Source organism: Rana temporaria, chromosome 3 (assembly GCF_905171775.1).
Source record: "Rana temporaria chromosome 3, aRanTem1.1, whole genome shotgun sequence".
Lineage (NCBI taxonomy): Eukaryota > Metazoa > Chordata > Amphibia > Anura > Ranidae > Rana > Rana temporaria.
Genome location: NC_053491.1, coordinates 12,972,158 through 12,999,473, shown reverse-complemented (window position 1 = coordinate 12,999,473; position 27,316 = coordinate 12,972,158). Strand labels below are relative to the sequence as shown.

The 27,316-nt window shown below is 44.1% G+C and overlaps 1 protein-coding gene across 3 annotated transcripts in view; it reads right to left on the bottom strand.

Annotated features, from left to right (window-relative positions):
* The window catches only part of MEGF11 (multiple EGF like domains 11), a 766,818-nt gene that overhangs the window by 494,176 nt on the left and 245,326 nt on the right, over window positions 1-27,316 (bottom strand). For all 3 annotated transcript variants that reach the window (XM_040342265.1, XM_040342267.1, XM_040342266.1), the window contains exon 5: window positions 11,945-12,037. In XM_040342265.1, the coding sequence (XP_040198199.1) occupies window positions 11,945-12,037 (93 nt within the window). The remainder of the gene's footprint in view (window positions 1-11,944; window positions 12,038-27,316) is intronic.

Genomic DNA, 27,316 nt, shown 5'->3' with positions numbered 1-27,316 from the left:
TGAAACTCCTTCACTCAGCACCTGCAAGCAGTGATTTCTGTACTGACTCCGCCTCCGTAAACTCCTCCGTTCAGCACCTTCAAGCAGTGATTCCTGTACTGACTCCGCCTGCTGAAACGCCTCCTCTCAGCACCTGCAAGCAGTGATTCCTGTACTGACTCCGCCTCCTAATACTCCTCCTCTCAACACCTGCATGCAGTGATTCCTTTACTGACTCCGCCTCCTGAAACTCCTCCTCTCAGTACCTTCAAGCAATGATTCCTGTACTGACTCCGCCTCATGAAACTCCTCCTCTCAGCACCTTCAAGCAGTTATTCCTGTACTGACTCCGCCTCCTGAAACTCCTCCTCTCAGCACCTGCAAGCAGTGATTCCTGTACTGACTCCGCCTCCTAATACTCCTCCTCTCAGCACCTGCAAGCAGTGATTTCTTTACCGATTCCGCCTCCTGAAACTCCTCCTCTCAGCACCAGCAAGCAGTAATTTCCGTACTGACTCCGCCTCCTAAAACTCCTCCTCTCAGCACCTGCAAGCAGCTATCGCTGTACTGACTACGCCACCCGAAACTCCTCCTCTCAGTACCTGGAAGCAGTGATTCCTGTACTGACTCTGCCTCCTGAAACTCCTCAGCACCTGCAAGCAGTGATTCCTGTACTGACTCCGCCTGCTGAAACTCCTTCTCTCAGCACCTTCAAGCAGTGATTCCTGTACTGACTCCGCCTCATGAAACTCCTTCACTCAGCACCTGCAAGCAGTGATTCCTGTACTGACTCCGCCTCATGAAACTCCTCCTCTCAGCACCTTCAAGCAGTGATTCCTGTACTGACTCCGCCTGCTGAAACTCCTTCTCTCAGCACCTTCAAGCAGTGATTCCTGTACTGACTCCACCTCCTGAAACTCCTTCACTCAGCACCTGCAAGCAGTGATTTCTTTACTGACTCCGCCTCATGAAACTCCTCCTCTCAGCACCTGCAAGCAGTGATTCCTGTACTGACTCCGCCTCCTGAAACTCCTTCTCTCAGCACCTGCAAGCAGTGATTTCTTTACTGACTCCGCCTCATGAAACTCCTCCTCTCAGCACCTTCAAGCAGTGATTTCTGTACTGACTCCGCCTCCTGAAACTCCTCCTCTCAGCACCTGCAAGCAGTGATTCCTGTACTGACTCCGCCTCCTGAAACTCCTTCTCTCAGCACCTGCAAGCAGTGATTTCTTTACTGACTCCGCCTCCTGAAACTCCTCCTCTCAGCACCTTCAAGCAGTGATTTCTGTACTGACTCCGCCTCCTGAAACTCCTCCTCTCAGCACCTGCAAGCAGTTATTCCTGTACTGACTCCGCCTCCTGAAACTCCTCCGTTCAGTACCTTCAAGCAGTGATTTCTTTACTGACTCCGCCTCCTAATACTCCTCCTCTCAGCACCTGCATGCAGTGATTCCTTTACTGACTACGCCTCCTGAAACTCCTTCTCTCAGCACCTGCAAGCAGTAATTTCTGTACGACTCCGCCTCCTGAAATTCCTCCTCTCAGCACCTGCAAGTAGTGATCGCTGTACTGACTCCGCCACCCGAAACTCCTCCTCCCGGTACCTGCAAGCAGTGATTCCTGTACTGACTCCACCTCCTAAAACTCCTCAGCACCTGCAAGCAGTGATTCCTGTACGACTCCGCCTCCTAAAACTCCTCATCTCAGCATCTGCAAGCAGTAATTTCCGTACTGACTCCGCCTCCTGAAAGTCCTCTTCTCAGCACCTGCAAGCAGCGATCGCTGTACTGACTCCGCCACCCGAAACTCCTCCTCTCAGTGCCTGCAAGCAGTGATTCCTGTACTAACTCCGCCTCCTGAAACTCCTCCTCAGCACCTGCAAGCAGTTATTCCTGTACTGACTCTGCCTCCTGAAACTCCTCCTCTCAGCACCTTCAAGCAGTTATTCCTGTACTGACTCCGCCTCCTAATACTCCTCCTCTCAGCACCTGCAAGCAGTGATTTCTTTACTGACTCCGCCTCCTGAAACTCCTCCTCTCAGCACCAGCAAGCAGTAATTTCTGTACGACTCCGCCTCCTGAAACTCCTCCTCTCAGCACCTGCAAGTAGCGATCGCTGTACTGACTCCGCCACCCGAAACTCCTCCTCTCAGCACCTGCAAGTAGCGATCGCTGTACTGACTCCGCCACCCGAAACTCCTCCTCTCAGCACCTGCAAGTAGCGATCGCTGTACTGACTCCGCCACCCGAAACTCCTCCTCTCGGTACCTGCAAGCAGTGATTCCTGTACTGACTCCGCCTCCTGAAACTCCTCCTCTCAGAAGGCGGGCTCTGTGAAATGTGTGACACAGCACGGCCTCCTCACGGGGGAATAGTGACTACGTGTCACAGAATACAAGGAAGTAAACGTGTGGGGATCTTCACAAAGTAAGTACTTTATAAACTTCAAGATCATTCAGCGTAATAGGAGGAGACCAAAAATATTTTGAATACAATGTTGAAATAAATATACGATTTTGCTTTTTGACTCTAGATACGCTTTCATTTGCATTTATGCTAAAAAAGGCTGCAAGCATAAAAACGACGACCTAAAAGACAGCGTCTGTGGTGACGGAAATTTGCAAACTACGGAAATTTGCAAAGTACAGACATGTAGAAAAATCTGACTACAGGCGGCGTATGTAATCTAGAAATCCAATTTTGTAGCCGGTATTACAAGTCTTTATAGAGGATTACACCATCCAAGCCTTCGACGTGATCCCCTCCAGTGACGGCGCGTCTTCACTGGCATAGGCCTCTCTGGTGCCGTCGGAGATTGTGCCGCTGCTGTTTGTGTAAACCGGTAATTACCACCTCGGGGTAAAACCACGGACTTCACCCAACGCAGGTATTCAACTAAACAGGTGCAACTAAAAACGGGGGGGCCTGGGGGTCAAGTGTGCACATCAGAACCATTAACACTATGCTCTGCGCTATGCGTTGCAATATATTGGCTTTTACAAATATTTGCGACTTTTACCAAAAACGTTTGTTATGGGGGAAAAAAAAAAATATATATATATACACACATCTCACCAATCCATGTACATTTCCCATGTTTTATCCCAGGGGTCTCCAGACTTTCTAAACAAAGGGCCAGTTTACTGTCCTTCAGACGTTAGGAGGGCCGGACTGTGGCCATTGGGAGTAGAAATTGTCCTGGCTACTGCCTCCCCTGTGTATCCATCACTCTCTGTGCCATCATGGGGCCCCCAATTTCGGGGCAGCGTGGGCTCAAGGACCAGCTGCTTTGGGGAAAGTGCAGGGGCACTAACCAGTGCATTTTTATAGCACTGCTCGCTGTAAAAACGACAATGGTCCCAAAATGGTGTCAAAGGTGTCCGATGTGTCCGCCATAATGTCGCAGTCACGATAAAAATTGCTGATCGCCGCCATTACTAGTAAAATAAAAAAATATTAATAAAAATGCCATAAAACTATCCCCTATTTTGTAGGCGCTATGGGCCAGATTCACAGAATAAGTACGCCGGAGAATCTGCTGATACTCCGGCGTACTTTCAAATTTGCCGCGTCGTATCTTTATTTGTAATTCACAAACAAGATACGACGGCATTTGGCTAAGATCCGACAGGCGTACGGCTTCGGATCTTAGGATGCAATACTTCGGCCGCCGCTGGGTGGAGTTTGTGTTGTTTTCCAGCGTCGGGTATGCAAATGAACTTTTACGGTGATCCACGAAGGTACGCGTGTTCGTTACGTCGTCGCTAGTCGGTTTTTCGCGTCGCAAAGTTACGGCTGCTATTGAGGTGGTGTAACAATAGACAGCCCATGTTAAAGTATGGCCGTCGTTCCCGCGTCGAATTTCAATTTTTTTTTTTTTGCGTAAGACGTCCGGGAATACGAAACGACGTAACGCACGTCGCCGTTCAAAACATTACGTCATTACGGGCGACGTCATTTCGCGCAAAGCACCGCGGGAAATTTCAAAACGGAGCATGCGCAGTACGTTCGGCATTCCCCATTTCAATTAGGCGGGCTTGCGCCGGACGGCTTTACGTTACTCCGCCGCAAGTTTACATGCAAGTGCTTTGTGAATCAAGCACTTACGAGGAAAACTTGCGGCGGAGTAACGTAAAGGACATACGTTACGCCGCCGCAACTCTTTATGAATCTGGCCCTATAACTTTTGCGCAAACCAATCAACAAACGCTTATTGCTTTTTTTTTATTACCAAAAATATGTAGGAGAAGAATACGTATCGGCCTAAAATGAGGAAAACATTTTTTTTTTATATATTTTGGGGGATATTTATTATAGCAAAAAGTAAAAAATATTGCATTTTTTTTTCAAAATTGTCGCTCTATTTTTGTTTATAGCGCAAAAAAATAAAAACCGCAGAGGTGATCAAATACCACCAAAAGAAAGCTCTATTTGTGGGGAAAAAAGGACGCCAATTTTGTTTGGGAGCTACGTCGCACGATCGCGCAATTGTCAGTTAAATCGACGCAGTGCCGAATCGCAAAAAGTGAATGGTCCGGGGCTGAAGCGGTAAAACTTTGGGAGAGAGGGTTGGGGCCAGGACTCCCTTAAGCAGTTGCATTGTTAATTGTCAGACTCCGAGACTTCTACAGGAGGAGGACAGCCATTCAGGGAAAGACATCCAGCAAGATGCCACATCTGCACGTGTAGGAATGCTGTCTCCTATGGCAACGGTCTTTAACAGTTTCTAACACAAGCAAGACAGCCATCACAAATTTTACACAGCTTTAGGCAGTGCCCCCCTTTAGCTGACGGAAAAAAAAAACAAGTGTAATCTCTTCTCTCCTGATGGGGCGGCCTGAGGACCATCGGGCCCCTTACAGGTGTAATGCAAAAAAAAATTTAAATTAAAAAATAAAATAAAATAAAAACGGGAGGGGGGCCGGCCTGGCCTGTAAGGGGCCCTGGGGACCATCGGCCCCTTACAGGTGTAATGCAATTAAAAAAAAAAATAGTAAAAAAAAAAACAGGAGGGGGGACAGCCGGGCCTGTAAGGGGCCCTGGGGACCATCGGCCCCTTACAGGTGTAATGCAAAAAATAAAGAAATAAAAAAAACGAGAGGGGGGCCAGGCCTGTAAGGGGCCCTGGGGACCATCGGGCCCCTTACAAGTGTAATGCAAAAAAAAAAATTAATTAATTAATAATAAAATAAATAAAAAAACGGGAGGGGGGCAAGCCGGGCCTGTAAGAGGCCCTGTGGACCATCGGGCTCCTTACAGGTGTAATGCAAAAAAAAAATTAAAAAATATATAAAATAAAATAAAAAAAATGGGAGGGGGGCCAGCCGGGCCTGTAAGGGGCCTTGGGGACCATTGGGCCCCTTACAGGTGTAATGCAAAAAATGTAGAAATAAAAAAAACGGGAGGGGGGCCTGTAAGGGGCCTTGGGGACCATCGGGCCCCTTACAGGTGTAATGCAAAAAAATAAATAAATAATAATAAATACAAAATAAAATAAAAAAACGGGAGGGGGCAAGCCGGGCCTGTAAGAAGCCCTGGGGACCATCGGGCCCCTTACAGGTGTAATGCAAAAAATAAAGAAATAAGAAATAAAATAAAAAAATAATAATACATTTTTTATTTTTAAACAGGAGGGGGGCCAACCGGGCCCCTGGGGACCATCGGGCCCCTTACAGGTGTAATGCCTGTACCTCCCTGATGGTGGCCCTGAACACAACGTGTATGTGAAGAACTACAAGAAGTGAAGTGAAGGACACTTCACTTCTTGTAGTTCCTCACATACATTAATCTGCCCCATCATCACCTAGAAAATGAAACCGATCACACGTGTATCTGCTAATCCTTTAATTATCGCTCGCCGTGGACTTGATTATGATAATTCAATTGAAAAATTTCACCAAGCCGACAATTCTCAATTATAAATGTGCATTTAAAGTAAATGATTGATGAAGGTGTGTGCGCCGCCGCCGCCGCCATGGATGCTCCTATTATTAATCCTGATTTATACCGCGTCATCGTCTCCTGTGGCGCTGAGCAAGGTAAGAGATACAAATGAAGGTAAATGATACATAATTCTACATAACGCACACTCTACAAGTACATCCATCTGCAACGCAAGCAAACGCCGGGAAAATATCTACAACTTGCTGACCGGGAATTTTCTGACACTTTTTATTTACAAGCGCAAATCCGTATTTTTTGCAAAAAAATTACTTAGAGCCCCCAAACATTATATATATATTTTAGCAGAGACCCTAGAGAATAAAATGGTGATTGTTGCAGTTTTTTATGTCACACAGTATTTGCGCAGAGGTTTTTCAAATGCAATTTTATTGGAAAAAAATACACTTTAATTAATTTTAATGCAAAACAATAAAATAATAAACCAATATATGTAACCCAAGACTGAAGCTACACTTAAAGAGTAGCGCAAGCCACGTGGACTCTTTTTGTGCTGCCCGCCTGCAAATTGCCGCCCTAGGCCAAGATACAGTGCTGATTATACCAATCCACGATTCCCCCCCCAAGTATACATTTCACATCTTACATTTATCCACTCAGGAGCTTCCATAGAAAAAGATAAGATTATTAATAATCATTTCATCACAATCACATATACAGTATTTATCGGCGTATACCGCGCACTTTTTTGCCCTGAAAATCAGGGCAAAATCGTGGGTGCGCGGTATACGCCGATACCCGCTTTCCCGCGCCGAGTTTGAATACTGCGCCGACATATACCGAGCGCAGTACACTCGGGTATAGTCAGCCAGTCAGCGCGAGAGTTGCCAAACCTGCCCGACAATACACGAGTGTACTGCGCTCTGTATATGTCGGCGCAGTATTCAAACTCGGCGCGGGAAACGAGCGGGGAGGACGCGAGGACGCCGCAGAAGGACGCCGGACCCGACGAAGAGGACACCCGAAGCCGGAGACGGACCTCGGACCCGACGAAGAGGAAACCCGAAGCCGCAGACGGACCCCGGACCCGACGAAGAGGTCACCCGAAGCCGGAGACGGACCTCGGACCCGACGAAGAGGTCACCCGAAGCCGGAGACGGACCTCGGACCCGACGAAGAGGTCACCCGAAGCCGGAGACGGACCTCGGACCCGACGAAGAGGTCACCCGAAGCCGCAGACGGACGCCGGACCCGACGAGGCCGCCGATGGACGCCACGCAAGACACCAAAACTGTAAGTACAAAAAAATCTTTTTTTCCACAGGATTCCGGCAACTTTAGGGGTGCGCGGTATACCGCGATAAATACGGTAAAACATATAAAACAAATGTTTAACCCTTCCTTAACCCTTTCTTCCGGTGGTTGTAATTTATCCCATTTCTGTATCCCCCTACCCTGAAGCCGTCATAGCATTCTCTATCCAATCCAAAAATATTATTATTATTTTTTTTTAAATATAAAAACAATGCAATGTAAAAAATAAATATAATACATTGTAAAAAAAATCTAAAAAATATACCGGTACATTGTAAAAAAATAATAATTTTTTTTTTATTTTGGTTTCATCACTTGCTATTTTAGCGACGGCAATTATTTTTTTTAAATATAAAATTAATGCAATGTAAAAAAATAAATATAATACATTGTAAAAAAAGAAAAAAATATAATATCTAAAATATTTACATTGTAAAAAATAAATTTAAAAAAAATGTATTTTGGTTTCATCACTTGCTATTTTAGCGCGGCAATTTTTTTTTTAAATATAATAATAATGCAATGTAAAAAATAAATATAATGCATTGTAAAAAAAATTGAAATCTAAAAAATATACATTGTAAAAAAAAATAAAAAAATTATTTGTATTTTGGTTTCATCACTTCCTATTTTAGCACGGCAATTATTATTATTTTTTTAAATATAAAAATAATGCAATGTAAAAAATAAATATAATACATTGTAAAAAAATATAATATCTAAAATATTTACACTGTAAAAAATAAATAAAAAAAATGTATTTTGGTTTCATCACTTCCTATTTTAGCGCGGCAATTTTTTTTAAAAAATATAATAATAATAATGCAATGTAAAAAATAAATATAATACATTGTAAAAAAAAATCTAAAGAATATACATTGTAAAAAAAAAAAAAAAATTGTATTTTGGTTTCATCACTTCATATTTTAGCACGGCAATTATTATTATTTTTTTAATATAAAAATAATGCAATGTAAAAAATAAATATAATACATTGTAAAAAAATAAAAAAATATAATATCTAAAATATTTACATTGTAAAAAATAAATAAAAAAATGTATTTTGGTTTCATCACTTGCTATTTTAGCGCAGCAATTTTTAAAAAAAAATATAATAATAATGCAATGTAAAAAATAAATATAATACATTGTAAAAAAAAAATTAAAAATGTAAAAAAAATTGTTTTATTTTGGTTTCATCACTTCCTATTTTAGCGCGGCATATAATTTTTGTTTTTATTCTAAAAATAATGCAATGTAAAAAAAATATATAATACATTGTAAAAAAAAAAAATATATATATATATATATATATAATATCTAAAAAATATACATTGTAAAAAAAAAAAATTGTATTTTGGTTTCATCACTTCCTATTTCAGCGTGGCAATTTTTTTTTAAAATATAAAAATAATGCAATGTAAAAATTAAATACAATACATTGTAAAAAAAAATGTATATAATATCTAAAATATATACATTGTAAAAAAAAAAAAAATTAGTATTTTGGTTTCATCACTTCCTATTTTAGCGCAGTAATTTTTTTTTTAAATATAATAATAATGCAATGTAAAAAAAATATATAATACATTTTAAAAATATATATATATAAAAAATATACACATTGTAAAAAAATAAAAACTACATTGTAAAAAAAAATAAAAAAAAAATAGTACAGTGTAAAAAAAAATAATATAATACACTGTATATTTTAGTTCTATTGTTTACAACAATATAAATCTTGACGTGGTTCGCAGATAACAGCACAATATTGCGAATGTAGGAAATAAAGGAAGGACCTGCAGACTGCAAATATCGGCCAAGCCAGATATTTTGCCACAGAAAAAACTGCGATGGACAATGCGAAGCAGTAGACTGGACTACAGAGCGCGACTCAACCCAGCATAATAATAAGAGGACAGACCCGTCCAACAAATCTATTGAACACAAATAGGCAACAGCTGCCGGCAAGAGACCGGGCAATTACAATTGGCATAATAAGAGGTAATACACAATGATAGCAGATATCACATAGAACTTCATACAAGGCAACGGAGAGCTTCAAACAGCAGGTCTACCTTCAAGTCTATCTCAATTCAAAAGCAAAAACAATTATATAGTGCAGCTTACCAATTATTTAGATGTGGTGGCTGCATTAGTTTTAATATTCCTTGTCCCCCCCCCCCCCCCGCCTTTATTTTGGCCTGGTGATCTGGCCAGTAAGTCTGTTATTTTTCGCTTTACCAGACCAAGCTGTCCAGCAAAAGTGGTATTTAGAGGGTTGAGACAAACCATTTACCACTGACAGGGGCTTCTACAATCGTCAGCTTTTATTTATGTAAAATCGTAATTCCAAAAGGAAAAAAATAACTCTCGCTGTAACTGTTTAAAAGTGTAGGCTGAAATTAGTAATTTTTTATTCACTTACAGCGTGTAAAGTCCATTTGAAACTACCCTCTCTAAAGATTGACAATGCTGCGGTCCAAGGGTGGCTACATTGCTCCTCCATAGATACAGTGGAGGAATGAGCGTAGCCACACTAAGACAGTGCTTCTGCATAAGGGTGGCTACATTGCTCCTCCATAGATACAGTGGAGGAATGAGTGTAGCCACCCTAAGACAATGCTGCGGTCCAAAGGTGGCTACATTGCTCCTCCACAGATACAGTGGAGGAATAAGTGTAGCCACCCTAAGACAATGCTTCTGTATAAGGGTGCCTACATTGCTCCTCCACAGATACAGTGGAGGAATAAGTGTAGCCACCCTAAGACAATGCTTCTGTCCAAGGGTGGCTATGTTGCTCCCCAATAGATACAGAGAAGGAATGAGTTTAGCCTCCCTGAGACAATTCTTCTGTGCAGGGGTGGCTACTTTGCGCGCCCACAGATACAATGGATGAATGAGCATAGCCACCCTAAGACAATGCTGCGGTCCAAGGGTGGCTATGTTGCTCCTCCATAGACACAGTAGATGAAAGAGTGTAGCCACCCTAAGACAATGCTTCTGTATAAGGGTGCCTACATTGCTCCTCCATAGATATAATGGAGCAATGAGAAAAGCCTCCCTAAGACAATGCTGCTGTCCAAGGGTGGCTATGTTGCTCCTGAATAGATACAGTGAAGGAATGAGCCACCCCGGAGACAGTGCTTCTGTGCAGGGGTGGCTACTTTGCTCCTTCATAGATACAGTGGATGAATGAGCGTAGCCACCATAAGACAATGCTGCTGTCCAAGGTGGCTACATTGCTCCTTCATAGATATAATGGAGGAACTCTAAGACAATACTGCTGTCCAATGGGTGGCTATGTTGCTCTTCAATAGATACAGTGAAGGATTGAACAAAGCCACCATAAGACAATGCTGCTGTGCAATGGGTGGCTATGTTGCTCCTCCATAGATATATTAGATGAATGAGTGTAGCCACCCTAATACAATGCTGCCGTCCAAGGGTGGCTACATTGCTCCTCCATAGATACAATGGATGAATGAGCATAGACACCCTAAGACAATGCTAATGTTCAAGGGTGACTACATTGCTCCTTCATAGATATAAAGGATGAATAAGCGTAGCCACCCTAAGACAATGCTGCTGTCCAAGGGTGGCTACGTTGCTCATCCATAGATACAATTGAGGAATAAGTGTAGCCACCATAAGACAATGCTGCTGTCCAAAGGTGACTACATTGCTCCTTCATAGATACGGTGGATGAATGAGCATAGCCACCATAGGACAATGCTGCTGTCCTATGGTGGCTACATTGCTCCTCCATAGATACAATTGAGGAATAAGTGTAGCTACCATTTGACAATGCTGCTGTCTAATGGTGGCTACATTGCCCCTCCATAGATACAGTGGATGAATAAGCCTAGCCACCCTAGGACAATGCTGCTGTCCAAGGGTGGCTACTTTGCTCCTCCATAGATACAATGGAGGAATGAGTGTAGCCACCCTAAGACAGAAACCAGGAGAAAATAATGGGGGAAAAAACAGTCTAACAAAACCAATGCAGCCACCATATCTAAAGAAAGTCAATACTTTTTTTTTTTTTTAAGTTTTGGATACAGTGTTGAGGGATTAGAACCCCTGCCGGTTTCTATTGCTGTCTGTGTCCCGGTTAGGGAGACTCGCCATCTCTATTTGTTGTCGTGACCGTTTTACTGAAAGAAAATACCAAATTTTAGGCCGTCACCAAAACAGGAATAGAGGGGGAATTTCCCAAAGTGGGCACCAGACGATTCCAACATACTGCAGGGATTTCCTCCAACTTCCTGTTTTGACTATGCGACAGAAAGTGAAGGTACAGTAAATAAGGCATGACAGGTCCTCTTTATGGAGACGCCTGATATTCTATCTACGTCTGCTCATAGACATAACTGGACCTGACCTGGACTTTTCACGATCATGAATTCCTTGACAGGAACAGAAAACATTTCCGAACATCTTCGATTTTTTTTGCCAAACTATTACATTGCCTCCTTGTACGGCCATCTTTCGCACTCAAAAACCAGCATGCTGGAAAATATCCAAACACTAAAATGTCCTCTCCAGGCGTATGGCTTGCAAGCAGGACACTCACCGGGACCATAGAAGTCAACGCCAGCTCAGTGGCCCAAAATATTGCATCTGCTGGACAATGTCCCAGACCTGTATACGGCACACTACAACTGGACCGGTTCTCCTTATCCTCCAGTTTATCACATTTACAAGAAGACCATTCCAACACTCATTTCGTAAATGCCTCCAGGAACTTACCACTGGAACAGTCCGCTCCACCCCAACCGGGTTCACAATGGCAGCTATCGGGGGACACGCACCGGCCATGGACACATTCTTCTGTGCAGAGAGCTGCGGAGAGAAAAAATACAACGTTATACCACCCTGTTGGAAGGCAACATGAGTTAATATAATTTCTGATATTCTCACTCCCCGGGGGAGAGGCAGATGCCCCCCCCCCCCAAGTTGGAATGTAACCAGTTACACCTCTAACTTTGCATAACAATACCGGCTCCGATCTGACTACGAGGATCATTGATTAACCACTCTGCAAGCAAGCTTCAAAGAGAGCTATGGCTGCCAAGATAATTGATGACAAAAGATCAACAAGCTTCTGGAGATGACATGGGCAATACTGCCCCCGGAGGCCAATACGGCAAGACAATCAGTAATATAATCTGTTGAGGAGGACTGCTGCCCCATGAACACTTTGATTCGTCCAAAAGACAGAGGGCCAGATTCAGAGAAGAAGTACGCCGGAGTATCTGCTGATACTCCGGTGTACTTTCAAATTTGCCGCGTCGTATCTTTATTTGTAATTCACAAAGAAAGATACGACGGCATTTGGCTAAGATCCGACAGGCGTACGGCTTCGTACGCCTTCGGATCTTAGGATGCAATACTTCGGCGGCCGCTGGGTGGAGTTTGCGTCGTTTTTCGCGTCGGGTATGCTAATTAGCTGTTTACGGCGATCCACGAAGGTACGCGCGTTCGTCGCATTCTCTCACGTCGTCGCTAGTCGGCTTTTCGCGTCGCAAAGTTACAGCTGCTATTTAGGTGGTGTAACAATAGACAGCCCATGTTAAAGTATGGCCGTCGTTCCCGCCTCGAATTTTAATTTTTTTTTTTTGCGTAAGTCGTCCGGGAATACGAAAGTACGTAACGCACGTCGCCGTTCAAAACATTACGTCGGGGTGACGTCATTTCGCGCAAAGCACGGTGGGAAATTTTAAAACGGAGCATGCGCAGAACGTTCGGCGCAGGGACGCTCCTAATTTAAATGGTCCCCGCCCCCATTTGAATTAGGCGGGCTTGCGCCGGACGGCTTTACGCTACACCGCCGCAAGTTTACACGCAAGTGCTTTGTGAATCAAGCACTTACGATGAAAACTTGCGGCGCAGTAACATACGTTACGCCGCCGTAATTGTTCGTGAATCTGGCCCTATATTGCCAAAAGTATAGGGCCACCCCTCCAAATCATTTGGCGTGAACGTAGCCCGGACATATCAGCTTTAAAATTCTTCTGAAATTGTGAGAAATAAGGAGGGAAATCAATTTAATTTATCAAATTTTGTTTTTAAAGGAGTAAAAATGAAAAGAAAGGAACACCGGGTTTGTTTTCACTCAAGCTGTGCTATTAATGTTGGATTTGTCAACATGGTGTGCAGATACGGCAGATACATTTTAACTGAGATTAATGTGTGAATGATGATTTATTACCATGTTCAGTAAAAGACGTTCTTCTTGCCTTCAATCTAGCAGTGGTGGGTGGAAAGAACAACTTTTTATTTTATTTAAAAAATAAAAAATAAATTGATATATATATATATATATATATATATATATATATATATATATATATATATACACACACAGTATATTACCAAAAGTATTGGGACACCTGCCTTAACACGCAACATGAACTTTAATGGCATCCCAGTCTTAGTCCGTAGGGTTCAATATTGAGTTGGCCCCGCCCATTGCAGCTATAACAGCTTCAACTCTTCTAGGAAGGCCGTCCACAAGGTTTAGGAGGGTGTCTATGGGAATGTTTGACCATTCTTTCAGAAGAGCATTTGTGAGGTCAGCCACTGATGTTGAACGAGAAGGCCTGGCTTCTCCATTCTAATTCATCCCAAAGGTGTTCTATCGGGTTGAGGTCAGGACTCTGTGCCGGTCAGTCAAGTTCCTCCACCCCAAACTCGCTCATCCATGTCTTTATGGACCTTGCTTTGTGTACTGGTGCGCAGTCATTTTGTCAGTCAAGTGTCCGATGTGTCCACCATAATGTTGCAGTCATGATAAAAAAATAAAAAAAATAAAAAAATCGCAGATCGCCGCCATTACTAGTAAAAAATAAATTAATAGTAAAAATGCCATAAAGCCGCGTACACACGATCAGTCCATCCGATGATAACGGTCTGAAGGACCGTTGTCATCGGGTAACCGATGAAGCTGACTAATGGTCCGTCGCGCCCACACACCATCGGTTAAAAAAATGATCGTGTCAGAACGCGGTGACGTAAAACACAACGACGCGCTGAAAAAAACGAAGTTCAATGCTTCCAAGCATGCGTCGACTTGATTCTGAGCATGCGTGGATTTTTAACCGATGGTCGTGCCTACTAACAATCGGTTTTGACCTATCGGTTAGGAATCCATTGGTTAAATTTAAAGCAAGTTGGCTTTTTTTTAACCGATGGTAAAATAACCTATGGGGCCCACACACGATCGGTTTTGACCGATGAAAACGGTCCATCAGACCGTTGTCCTCTGGTTAACCTATCGTGTGTACGAGGCCAAAAACGATCCCCTATTTTGCAGACGCTATAACTTTTGCGCAAAAAACAATCAATAAACGCTTATTGTGATTTATTTTTTAACTAAAAATATGTAGAAGAATACGTATCGGCTTAAACTGATAAAGAAATTCGATTTTTATATATTTTTGGGGGATATTTATTATAGTGAAAAGTAAAAAATATTGCTTTTTTTTTTTTTTTAAATTGTCGCTCTATTTTTGTTTACAGCGCAAAAAATAAAAAACGCAGAGGTGATCAAATACCACCAAAAGAAAGCTCTATTTGTGGGGGGGGGGGGGAGGGAGACGTCGATTTTGTTTGGGAGCCACGTCGCACGACCGCGCAATTGTCACTTAAAGCGACGCAGTGCCGAATTGCAAAAATTGGCCCGGTCATTAGGCAGCCAAATCCTCCAGGGCTGAAGTGGTTAAAGTTCATATAAAAGTGCGTATAAAGGCAGGTGTCCCAATATTTTTGGTAATATGGGGTAAATATATAAATGTATATGCAAAGAAGTAGAGGAGAACTGCACCCGGTGTACAACAAGTGCCAGCAAACAGGTCTTCCCACCGACCATATATATATATATATATGAAGAAAGTTGAAGAGTTGCTGCACTTAAAATTGTTTCTTTATTTTTCAAATATCTTCATAAAAGTCACATACCAAAAAAGTATTCAAGATATTCAGACATGGATGATATCCGTTTCGGGGCTTACGCCCTTCCTCAGATCAAGTCAGAACACATGATCTGAGGAAGGGCGTAAGCATGTAGGCCCGAAACGGATATCATCCATGTCTGAATATCTTGAATACTTTTTTGGTATGTGACCTTTATGAAGATATTTGAAAAATAAAGAACTTTCTACACATAGAGTGCCTTGCGAAAGTATTCGGCCCCCTTGAACTTTGCGACCTTTTGCCACATTTCAGGCTTCAAATATAAAGATATAAAACTGTAATTTTTTTGGAAGAATCAACAACAAGTGGGACACAATCATGAAGTGGAACAAAATTTATTGGATATTTCAAACTTTTTTAACAAATAAAAAACTGAAAAATTGGGCGTGCAAAATTATTCAGCCCCCTTAAGTTAATTTTGCACGCCCATTTTTCAGTTTTTTATTTGTTAAAAAAGTTTGAAATATCCAATAAATTTCTTTCCACTTCAGGATTGTGTCCCACTTGTTGTTGATTCTTCAAAAAAAATTACAGTTTTATATCTTTATGTTTGAAGCCTGAAATGTGGCAAAAGGTCGCAAAGTTCAAGGGGGCCGAATACTTTTGCAAGGCACTGTATATATATGAAGAATGTTGAAGAGTTGCTGCACTTAAAATTGTTTCTTTATTTTTCAAATATGTTCAAAAAGGTTACATACCAAAAAAGTATGTAAAAGATATTCAGACGTGGATGATATCCGTTTCGGGCTTACGCCCTTTCTCAGATTAAGTCAGAACACATGATCTGAGGAAGGGCGTAAGCATGTAAGCCTCGAAATGGATATCATCCATGTCTGAATATCTTGAATACTTTTTTTTGTATGTAACCTTAAGGCCCCTTTCACATTGAGGCGTTTTTCATGCGGTACAGCGCTAAAAATAGCGCTGCTATACCGCATGAAAAAACCTGCCCTGTAGTGTTCAATGTGAAAGCCCGAAGGCTTTCACATTGAAGCGGTGCGCTAGCAGGAGCGCTCCAAAAGTCCTGCTAGCCGCATCTTTACAGCGGTATAGGAGCGGTGTGTTCACCGCGCCTTCCCATTGAAATCAATGGGAAAGCGCGGTAATACCGCCCGCAACGCGGGCAGTATAAACCCCTTTTCGGCCGCTAGCGGGGGTTAAAACCTCACCGCTAGCGCCCGAATATCTCGTTAAATACGATGGTATAGCCGCGCTATTTGTAGCGCGGCTATACCGTCACCACGCTCCACGCCTCAATGTGAAAGAGGTCTTATGAAGATATTTGAAAAATAAAGAAACAATTTTAAGTGCAGCAACTCTTGAACTTTCTACAGATATATATATATATATATATATATATATATGTATGCATGTATATGTGTGTGTATATAAATATGTAAATATATATATATATATATATATATATATATATATATATATATATATATATATATATATATATATATATATATATATATATATATATATATATATATGTGTATGTATATTGTGGGTTTTTTTTCATTGGGGGGGGAATGCTGTTTTGTATCTTTTATTTTCCTTGCATGTATTTTAGAGATGTACTACTTATATTTTCTTTTTATATTATTATTTTGTTCCGACATTCACTTTGGCAGAAAAATATCGCGGCATAATCTGGACACAAGCCGAATACTTCACTCCCAACAATGGCGATCATAACAATCGACACATTAAATGTTATTCTACAGAATCTAAACTTTACTCTGCGCGTTTCTGGCTGGGCCTCACATCAAACGCATTTCCCTTTCCACTGAAATGCAATTATTCTAGCGGGGACAGCAGAATGCTCTGCGAGTCAACAGTAGGAATTGTTAATCTAAAATGCTGGTTTTTAAAAGGGCTGCCTTGGAACGCGCTCTGCATGATAACCGAGGTTAGCTCTGATTTATCTAAACGGGTGTAGAAGGAGCCGTTCTTTTTCGGCCAAGAGCAACCAATCAAATTGTTTCTCTATCATTCTAATGCAATAAATGTTTAAAAAGGGAGAATCTGATTTGTTGCAACAGGGTGCGAATTATTCCTGCATACTGTATAGTTATAATAAATGCCGGAAGGCTCACGCAGCAAATCATATCTGTGAAATATATTAGAAGATATATAGGTAGATTCAGGTGGAGTTAGGTCGGCGTTGTGACGGACTTTTATGCAAATATCAAATATGCTTCAGTCTAATTCTCTCCCTGCTAGTTTAATGCTGTGTGTAAGATGAAAAGGTGATTTCATGTGTGACTCATCTCTCTGTGAACACTGTTAATATGTTAAATAAGGCTAGCTTTTGAAAGGCCTTTAATTGTGTGATAACACTGTCTAAAACCTATTGATGCTCAGAGGTGTGAATAGGTGTCAAGCGGCATGCGGAGACGAAACGTCTGCCTAGGAAACTCAGTGTGTGAAGGTGGTTTGTTTGATGCCATTAATTAAGGAATGTGCAGTGATTAGACATGATAATTATAGGTCGGTGCCGACCTGTCTAGAATGTTTTAGTAATTAGCCTTAGTGTGTGATTAGGGGGGTGGAGATCTCATTGTTGCTTTAATGCCTGGTACTGTATATAAAGCTGAGAAGAAGCCATTAAAGCCTTGTCTTGTTCCAGCAGTAAGCGCTGACCCATGTGTGGCTTATTGGGGCGATTCCAGGAATGCAATCCTCCTCGTGGAATATTGGGTGATGTTCTTTATGGAAGAAGGGAATATTTGACGGGGATATCATTCTAATACCGTCACAGGCGTATCAGTAGATAAGTCGACCTAACTCAGAATCTACGCCGACTTATGTTTAAGTGTATGCTTAAACATATCTAAGATAGGAGGGCTTGCGCCGTCCTATCTTAGATTGCAATATTTTGGATGGCCGCTAGGTGGCGCTTCCATTGCGGTCGGCGTAGAATATGTAAAATGAGGGGATACGCCGATTCACGAACGTACGCCTGGCCGACGCAGTACTTTTACGCCGTTTGCGTAAGAGATAGGCCGCGTAAAGTTAGAGCTAGGCCCTAGTGGAATAGTAATGTTAAGTATGGCCGCCGTTCCCGCGTCGAAATTCAAAATTTTTACGTCGTTTGCGTAAGTCGTCCGCGAATCGGGATTTACGTCCACGTCGAAATCAACAGGCCCGTGTGGCGTAATTAGCCGCAATGCACACTGGGAAATGTAGGCACCCAGCGCATGCGCAGTTTAAAAAAAACGTAAAAAACGTAACTTAGCAGGCAAGTACATTGAGAATCATGGGCCAGATTCACGTAGATTAGCGGCGGCGTAACGTATCCTAGATACGTTTAACCGCCGCAATTTTTCATCGCAAGTGCCTGATTCACCAAGCACTTGCGATGAAAACCTACGCCGGCGGCCTCCGGCGCAAGGCGGGCCAATTCAAATGGGCGTGTGCCATTTAAATTAGGCGCGCTCCCACGCCGGACCTACCGCGCATTCTCCGTTTCCGAACTCCCGCCGTGCTTTGCGTGAAGTGACGTAATTCTTTCGAACGGCGACGCGCGTAGCGTAATTCCGTATTCCCGGACGGCTTACGCAAACAACGTTATTTTTTAAATTTCGACGCGGGAACATCGGCCATACTTTATACAGCAATACGTTTGCTGTGTAAAGTTAAGGCAGCAAAAAAAAACGACTAACTTTGCGACGGGAAACTAGACTAGCGGCGACGTAGCGAACGCGAAAAACCGTTGTGGATCACCGTAACTCCTAATTTGCATACCCAACGCTGGTTTACGACGCGAACTCCCCCCAGCGGCGGCCGCGGTATTGCATCCTAAGATCCGACAGTGTAAAACAATTACACCTGTCGGATCTTAGGGGTATCTATGCGTAACTGATTCTATGAACCAGTCGCATAGATAGAACAACAGATACGACGGCGTATCAGGAGATACGCCGTCGTATCTGCTCTGTGAATCTGGCCCCATGTACTTGCCTAGCTAACTTACGGCGGCGTAGCCTAAACACGCTAAGCTACGCCGCCGTACCTGTAGGCACTTCTCTCTGAATCTACCTAATACATTTTATTTTCTGCATCATTCATATCAGGGGCCCCCAAACCTTTTTAGTACAGGGGCCACATTGGATATTTTACAAATATTCATGGGCCAAAAAAATAAAAATATGATACAAGAACAAATCAAATTTAAACGAATATGTTTTACTTGGATTTAAAAAAAAAAAATTTAATCAGCATGATTTGATTTAGCGCAGGAGTCTCCACATTTTCTAACCAAAGGGCCAGTTTGTTGTCCTTCAGACTTTAAGGGGACCGGACTGTGTTCAGTGCAAGTAAAAAATGTCCTGGTGTCATTGGGGTGAAACAATGCCCCATCGTTGGTATCAGTGTGAGGAATAGTGTCCCATCATTGGTGTCAGTGTGAGGAATAGTGCCCCATCGTTGGTATCAGTGGGAGGAATAGTGTCCCATCATTGGTGTCAGTGGGAGGAATAGTGTCCCATCATTGGTGTCAGTGGGAGGAATAGTGTCCATCATTGGTATCAGTGGGAGGAATAGTGTCCCATCGTTGGTATCAGTGGGAGGAATAGTGTCCCATCGTTGGTATCAGTGGGAGGAATAGTGTCCCATCATTGGTGTCAGTGGGAAGAATAGTGACCCATCATTGGTATTAGTGGGAGGAATAGTGTCCCATCACTGGTATCAGTGGAAGGAATAGTGACCCATCATTGTGATCAGTGGGAGGAAAAGTGTCCCATCACTGGTATCAGTGGGAGGAATTGTGCCCCATCATTGGCGGGAAGGAGCTATATGTTGCTCATTGAGACCTAAACCCAGACTAATCTCAGTGGGCCAGATTCATCAATAGATACGCCGGCGGATCTCCTGATCCGCCGTCGTATCTGTGAGACCCGACGGTCGGATCTCTGAGATCCCACGGTCGGATCTATGCGCCTGATTCATAAGAATCAGATTCCTCATAGATCTCCCTTAGATCCGACTGGTGTAAGTGACTTACACCAGTCGAATCTTAGGCTGTAATCTCCCGCTGGCCGCTAGGCGTCGTCGCTATTTTTTACCCGTCGGATATGCAAATGAGGAAAACCGCCGATTCACGTCCGTACGCCCGCCCGTCGCTCGTTTTCTACGTCGTTTGCGTTCGGCTTTTTCCGGCGCATAGCTACCCCTGCTTCTATGAGGGGTAGCTAATGTTAAGTATGGCCGACGTTCCCGCGCCGAGTTTTAAAATTTTTACGTCGTTTGCGTAACGCGATCGGGAATACCGATGGCCGCAATCGACGTACCCGCCGCAAACAATGACGTCCTAGCGACATCATTTGGAGCATGCGCACTGGGCTTTTTCGCGGCGGCGCATGCGCAGTTAAATCGGCGGGGGAACGCGCCTGATTTAAATTGTACACTCCCCCTAGCCGCGGAATTTGCATTCCGCCTGGGGGAGTTAAGATCCAATGGTGCAGTTTGCGAGGTAAGTGCTTTGTGAATCATGCACTAGCCTCGCTAAATTGCACCGGCGGATCGAAAACCAGAGAGATCTAGCGGATCTAAAGATCCGCTGATCTACATGAATCCGGCCCAGTGTCACTGTATGACTCCCTTCTTTTCCAATCTGAATTTATTAAAACTATGAAACAAACTTCACTTGAATGTTTCAGCTTTAGTGCTACTTCCCCGTCTTTCTCTTCAACCTTGGGGGGGGAAAGCCTATAAATCAATCAATCCGGTGAGGTCAACTGATTATGATTGCCTTGCAAAGAGGTAGAGAAAGGGAACAACGCTGGAAGTCCCCAGAGGTTTCCTTCGAAATAGCTTCCAGAGATTCAGAAAATAATCCCTCCCCACCACCAAAGAAACAAATAGATTCTATCGAATTCAAGCCTAATTCGTTCTTGACAGACGTTGCTGAACGTTTACGAGATGGGACTATCCAGAGGTTCTATTCCAACAGTGACAAGGCGGGCTCAATGTTTAGGAGCCACCTCTGCAATGTAAGCCGTAAATTAAATCCAAGATCCCTTGGAACATTAACCCAAGGGCCAGATTCACATACATTTGCGGCGGCCTAACATATAGCATTTACGTTACACCGCCGCAAGTTTTACGGGCAAGTGCTTGATTCACAAAGCACTTGCCTGTAAAGTTGCGGCGGCGTAGCGTAAATCCCTCCGGCGCAAGCCCGCCTAATTTAAATGGGGCGTGGATCATTTAAATTAGGCGCGTTCCCGCGCCGAACATACTGCGCATGCTCCGTTTTGAAATTTCCACTTCCCGCCCGGCCTATAGCCGATTTACGTCCGGGAAGTGGTTATGAAATCCTGACAGGACGTTCCAGAACGTCCTGCAGGATTTCATGCCGCGCGCCCGTGGGGGCGCATCGCGGCGATCGGTGATGCGGGGTGTCAGTCTGACACCCTGCATCTCCGACCTCGGTAAAGAGCCTCCGGCGGAGACTCTTTACCACGTGATCAGCCGTGTCCAATCACGGCTGATCACGATGTAAACAGGAAGAGCCGTTGATGGCTCTTCCTCACTCGCGTCTGACAGACACGAGTATAGGAGAGCCGATCGGCGGCTCTCCTGTCAGGGGGGGGTTCGCGCTGATTGTTTATCAGCGCAGCCCCCCCTCAGATCACCACACTGGACCACCAGGGATGCCCACCCTGGACCACCAGGGTGGGCAAAAAAAAAAAAAAAAAAAACCCGCAAAAAAAAAAAAAAAGTCTAAAAAAAAAGCATTAAAAAAAAGATGCCAATCAGTGCCCACAAATGGGCACTGACTGGCAACCTGGTAAAATCAGTGCTGCCCCACAGTGTCCATCAGTGCCACCCCAGTGTCCATCAGTGCCACCCCACAGTGCCCATCCATGCCCAGTGCCCACCTATCAGTGCCCATCTGTGCCACCCATAAGTATCTATCAGTGCCACCCATAAGTGCCGCCCATGAGTGCCCATCTGTGCTGCCTATGAGTGCCCAGTGCCGCCCATGAGTGCCCATCAGTGCCGCCTATGTGTGCCCATCAGTGCCGCCTATGTGTGCCCATCAGTGCCACCTATGTGTGCCCATCAGTGCCGCCTATGAGTGCCCATCAGTGTCGCATACCATCGCCGCCAATCAGTGCCACCTCATCTGTGCCCGTCAGTACTACCTCATTGATGTCCATCAGTGCCATCTCATCGGTGCCCATTAGTGCCGCCATATCAGTGCCCGTAATAGAAATTTTTTACAAAAAAAATAACAGAAAAAAATAAACGTAATTTTTTTTCCACATTTTCAGTCTTTTTTTAGTTGTTGCACAACAAAAAAAAAATCGCAGAGGTGATCAAATACCACCAAAAGAAAGCTCTATTTGTGGGGAAAAAAGGACGCCAATTTTGTTTGGGTACAGTGTAGCATGACCGCGCAATTGCCATTCAAAGTGCGACAGTGCTGAAAGCTGAAAATTGGCTTGGGCGGGAAGCTGCGTAAGTGCCTGGTATGGAAGTGGTTAACTACTAGGCCAGTGAAAGGGACCTATCCGGGTGAGCAATACCCACTCTGGCTGGAGTGGCGACGAGAGCTGTATGCTGGAAGCAGGAGTGTTTCCTTATTTGTGACTATACACCTGAACCTACCTACCCTTCCCCCCCCTCCACCCTCTTTTCTACCAAGGTCTACAAATAAATAGCAGAAAAAGAAGTGCATTGAATTCTCCAGACTCTCATTTTCACCCTGGACAGCGAGAAGACAGAGGTAACGTGCCGCCCAAAAATACTCAGCAGCTCCTCGGGGGTTGGTGCTACATAGGTAAAGAGAACAGGTCCAGAATCACTATTCTGTTTAATTTTAGAAGAATTAAATATCTTAGCCTGGCAGTTGGATACTTTGTTTAACCACTTCAGCCCCGGACCATTTTGCTGGTCAAAGACCAGGACCGCTTTTTGCAATTCGGCTTTAACTGACAATTGCGCGGTCGTGCGACGTGGCCAGAGTCGGCTTTAGGCTTTGTGAGGCCTTAGGCAAAACTTGACATGGGGCCCCACTCCCGCCCATGATGGGAAAAAAAATTCATGGACAAGAGCCTCTTCCCCACAACCCTGGCCGGTGGTTGTGGGGGGTCTGCGGGCAGGGGGCTTTTTGGAATCTGAAAGCCCCCTTTAACAAGACGGCCCCCAGATCCTGCTCTTTAATAACTAAGGGGCCGGGGCCACCCAGTGATGTCACCTGGTGAACCCGCCCCCTTGTGACGTCATTGACTGAGGGCATGTTGGGTCATTGACATCACAAGGGGTGGTGTCACTGATATTCACTGGTGGTTAGGGATGCTGGCGGCCCCGCTCCTGAGTCAGGGCTCTTAACACTGCCTGAGCACAGCAGCGTTAAGGTCCCCTGTCCCTCAAAACTGGAGTAATGCATTGGGTAAGTTAGGTGGCCGCGAAGCCCTTGTGAGTGCGAGGCCTTAGGCGACCGCCTAATAAAAGATTTGGGAGCCTCTTGATGTAGCTCCCAAACAAAATTTACATCCTTTTTTTCCCCACAAATAGAGCTTTCTTTTGGTGGTATTTGATCACCTCTGCGTTTTATTTTTGTTTGCGCTATAAACAAAAATAGAGCGTCAATTTTTAAAAAAAAAAAACAATATTTTTTACTTTTTGCTATAATAAATATCCCCCAAAAAATATATAAACACATTTTTTTCCCTTTTCACATTTTTTGCAATAAGCGTTTATTGATTGGTTTGCGCAAAAGTAATAGCGTCTACAAAATAAGGGGATATAATTATGGCATTTTTATTATTATTTAACTTTATTTTTTTTACTAGTAATGGCGGCGATCTGCGATTTTTATCGTGACTGACATTATGGCGGACACATCGGACACTTTTGACACTTTTTTGGGACCACTGTCATTTTTACAGCGATCAGTGCTATAAAAATGCACTGATTACTGTGAAAATGACACTGGCAGTGAAGGGGTTAACCACTAGGTGGCTTTGAAGGGGTTAAGTGTGCCCTAGGGAGTGCTTCTAACTGTGGGCTGTGCATGACACGACACTGTGCCCATCAAACGCAGACACTGTTCCCATCAATTGCTGCCAGTATGCTCATCAATTGCCACTACTGTGCCCATCAATTGATGCCAGTGTGCCCATCAATTGCTGCCAGTGTGCCCATCAATTGCCACTACTGTGCCCATCAATTGCCGCTACTGTGCCCATCAATTGCTGACACTGTGCCTATCAATTGCTGCCAGTGTGCATCCCCTGCCCGCCCGGCATTTATCTGTCTCGGTGGGGCAGCAGGTCACGGCGTTGTCCTCCACGATCTTTGATGTCTTCTCCCGTCCTCTCTTCCCGTCCTCTGCTATGATTGGACACCTAATAGGCGTCCAATCACAGCGCTTCAGCTAATCAGGTGTCAGGTAACAGACCCGAGCACCTGATTGGCTGAGAGTCGGTTCAGTGTTAGGAAAGCGAATCTTCATTCGCTTTCCTGAAACACCGCTGAGTGAACTGCGAGCGCCCGGCATGGCGCCCGCTGTTCACCTTTTTGGCCGCCGACAAGGGGGCGGACACCTGAATAGGGGGCGGCAGCGGCGACCATAGATAGATTCATGCAATCCATGAATCTATCTATGGCGATAGAGGGGTGGCAGGAGAGAGGGGGCGGCACCCGTGTGCCCCTTTATGGACGCACCACCACCGATCCCTCCCCTTACTCTTTCCCACCTCCTAATAGCAGCTCCTTACTTACCTTTCTCTCTTCTCTTCTATCAGAGAATAAATTCTCACCCTTTTCATCTTCTTTTCTTTTTGACCAAAGCTGTCTATATATATCTATCTATATATATTGGGCTGGATTCAGGTAGATTTGCGCTTTTTTTACGGAGGCGCAGGGCAGCGTTTTTGCCCTGCGCCCCCGCAAATTTCCTGCGCTACCCGCGATTCACGGAGCAGTAGCTCCGTAAATTGCATGTGCGCTGTGTAAACTTGCCCTGCGTAAGGGCGCCTAATGTAAATCATCCTGTAGGGAGCGGGAATCATTTAAATTAGGTGCGCTCCCGCGCCGAGCGTAGAGCGCATGCTCCGTCGGTAAACTTTCCCGACGTGCATTGCGGCAAATGACGTCGCAAGGACGTCATTTGCTTCAAAGTGAACGTGAATGGCGTCCAGCGCCATTCACGAATCACTTACGCAAATTACGTAAAATTCGAACGTTGCGACGCGGGAACGACAGGTATACTTTAGCATTGGCTGCCCCTGCTATTAGAAGGGGCAGCCTTACGCTAAACACGCCGTACGGAAACAACGTAAATTGCGTACGCAGGGCTCGCGCAACGTTGTGAATCAGTGTTAGTATGCAATTTTTATACTATATGCTGACCACAATGGGAACGCCCCCTAGCGGTCATCGCAAGAATGCAGCCTAGATATGCGCGGCATAAGAGCCTTATGCCACGCAGATTTTAGGCTGCAGTCGGCGTTACGATGTTCCTGAATCAGGAGCATTCGTAACGCCGGGGCAAGTAAGCAATTGCGCTGTGTAACCTATGGTTACACAGGCGCAATTGCTACTTGAATCTGGGCCAATGTATCAATAACAAATGTGTAAAAGAAAAAGAAAATGCTGCCACTTCTGAAAAATAGTCAATATTACTTGCTGGGCCTTGTGGTGCACCAGATATGTTGTGGATATTAAAAAACGAAAACAGCGTAATGTGATCCCTGAATGGGGTCCATTACAACGTCTTTGAAGTGATTTCCAAATTTGGCTGCATTTTTGAACTTTAAAATGCATTGACATAGTGTGATGAAAACCTGAGCTGTGCAGTCAAGAGAACAGACACCTAATTTTAGGGGTACTGTAATGTGTTACTAAACCTAGGAGCCTGCATTCACTATATCTGGTCTCCCCAGGAGCCTGCATTCACTAAATCTGGTCCCCCCAGGTGCCTGCATTCAATATATCTGGTCCCCCCGGTCTCACAGGTTTCACTGTATGTATGTATTGTGAGGGGTTAGCTCGGTAGCGGGGTGTGTGACCCCTTGGATGGGTTCACCACACACTGAATTTATACAGACTGGCAGTCAAAGACGAGTTTTTGGTTTAGTTTTCCATCTTGCTGGAAAACAAGTGCAAGCATCCAAACAGCATAAACAAAATCAAACATAAAATAACTCCTAGCCACTCTGGGCGTCTACCTTCCACACAGGAACCTATCTATGGAGTCTGGCTCAGCCTAGTGCTGGGCAGACAGTGCTGGTCGTACAGCACAAAACAATAGTCTTTTGATTTTTATCACACAGAAAAATCACTCCTCTCCTCACCTCTTCAGAAGACTTTCAGTACGCTGCTCTCCTACTCACAAAGCCTTAGGAATGATGCAGCCAATTAGTGGTAATCCACTGGACTTCTTATAGAGGCCTTAATTGCCTCATTCTGAACAGCTGGAGTCTTCCAACGCCCTCAAACCTTTCCTGGCTACATTTTTCAGCCGACACGCCTAACAACAATTGATGTATTGTCTAACAAGGCAGAAATGTATGTCCTGTCTGTGACAACACCCACAGATTTACCTGACTTCCTGTCACAGTATATATATATATATATATATATATACACACACAGTGGCGGTGCGTCCATAGCGGATGCCGGAGCACCGCCCCCTCTGACTCCCACACCGCCACTGATACAATACACAGATTCATGGAAAATAAAAAGCAGCGCCAAAGAACAAATTAACTCAATAATGGTTATAAACAAAATTAATGGATTGAGCCCAAAAAGTCTGTAGAAGCCAACGAATGCACTAAATGTTGGTAAGCTGGTTGACACTGTTCATTGAACTGTAGGTGAAAACTCCATGGAAGTTAGCACATCAAGTTATACTTCCGAACCTCTAAACCACCAGGTGACATGCATACAATCAGTGTCAACCCTCCACCGCAATAGTAAGCAGCTTACCAGATGGCAAGCTTTTCAGACGTTTGGCTACAACCCAGCCAGGGCCTTTTGATGCCTCAGGGACACTGGATGGAACAATTCGTCTCGATACGACTCTCCAGGGCTCATAACATAAACCTCCCAGGGGTAAACTGCAAACCAGCCACAGACTACGGCTCCCCCAGAGTGACGAGTGGATCGATAGCCTCCCAATTA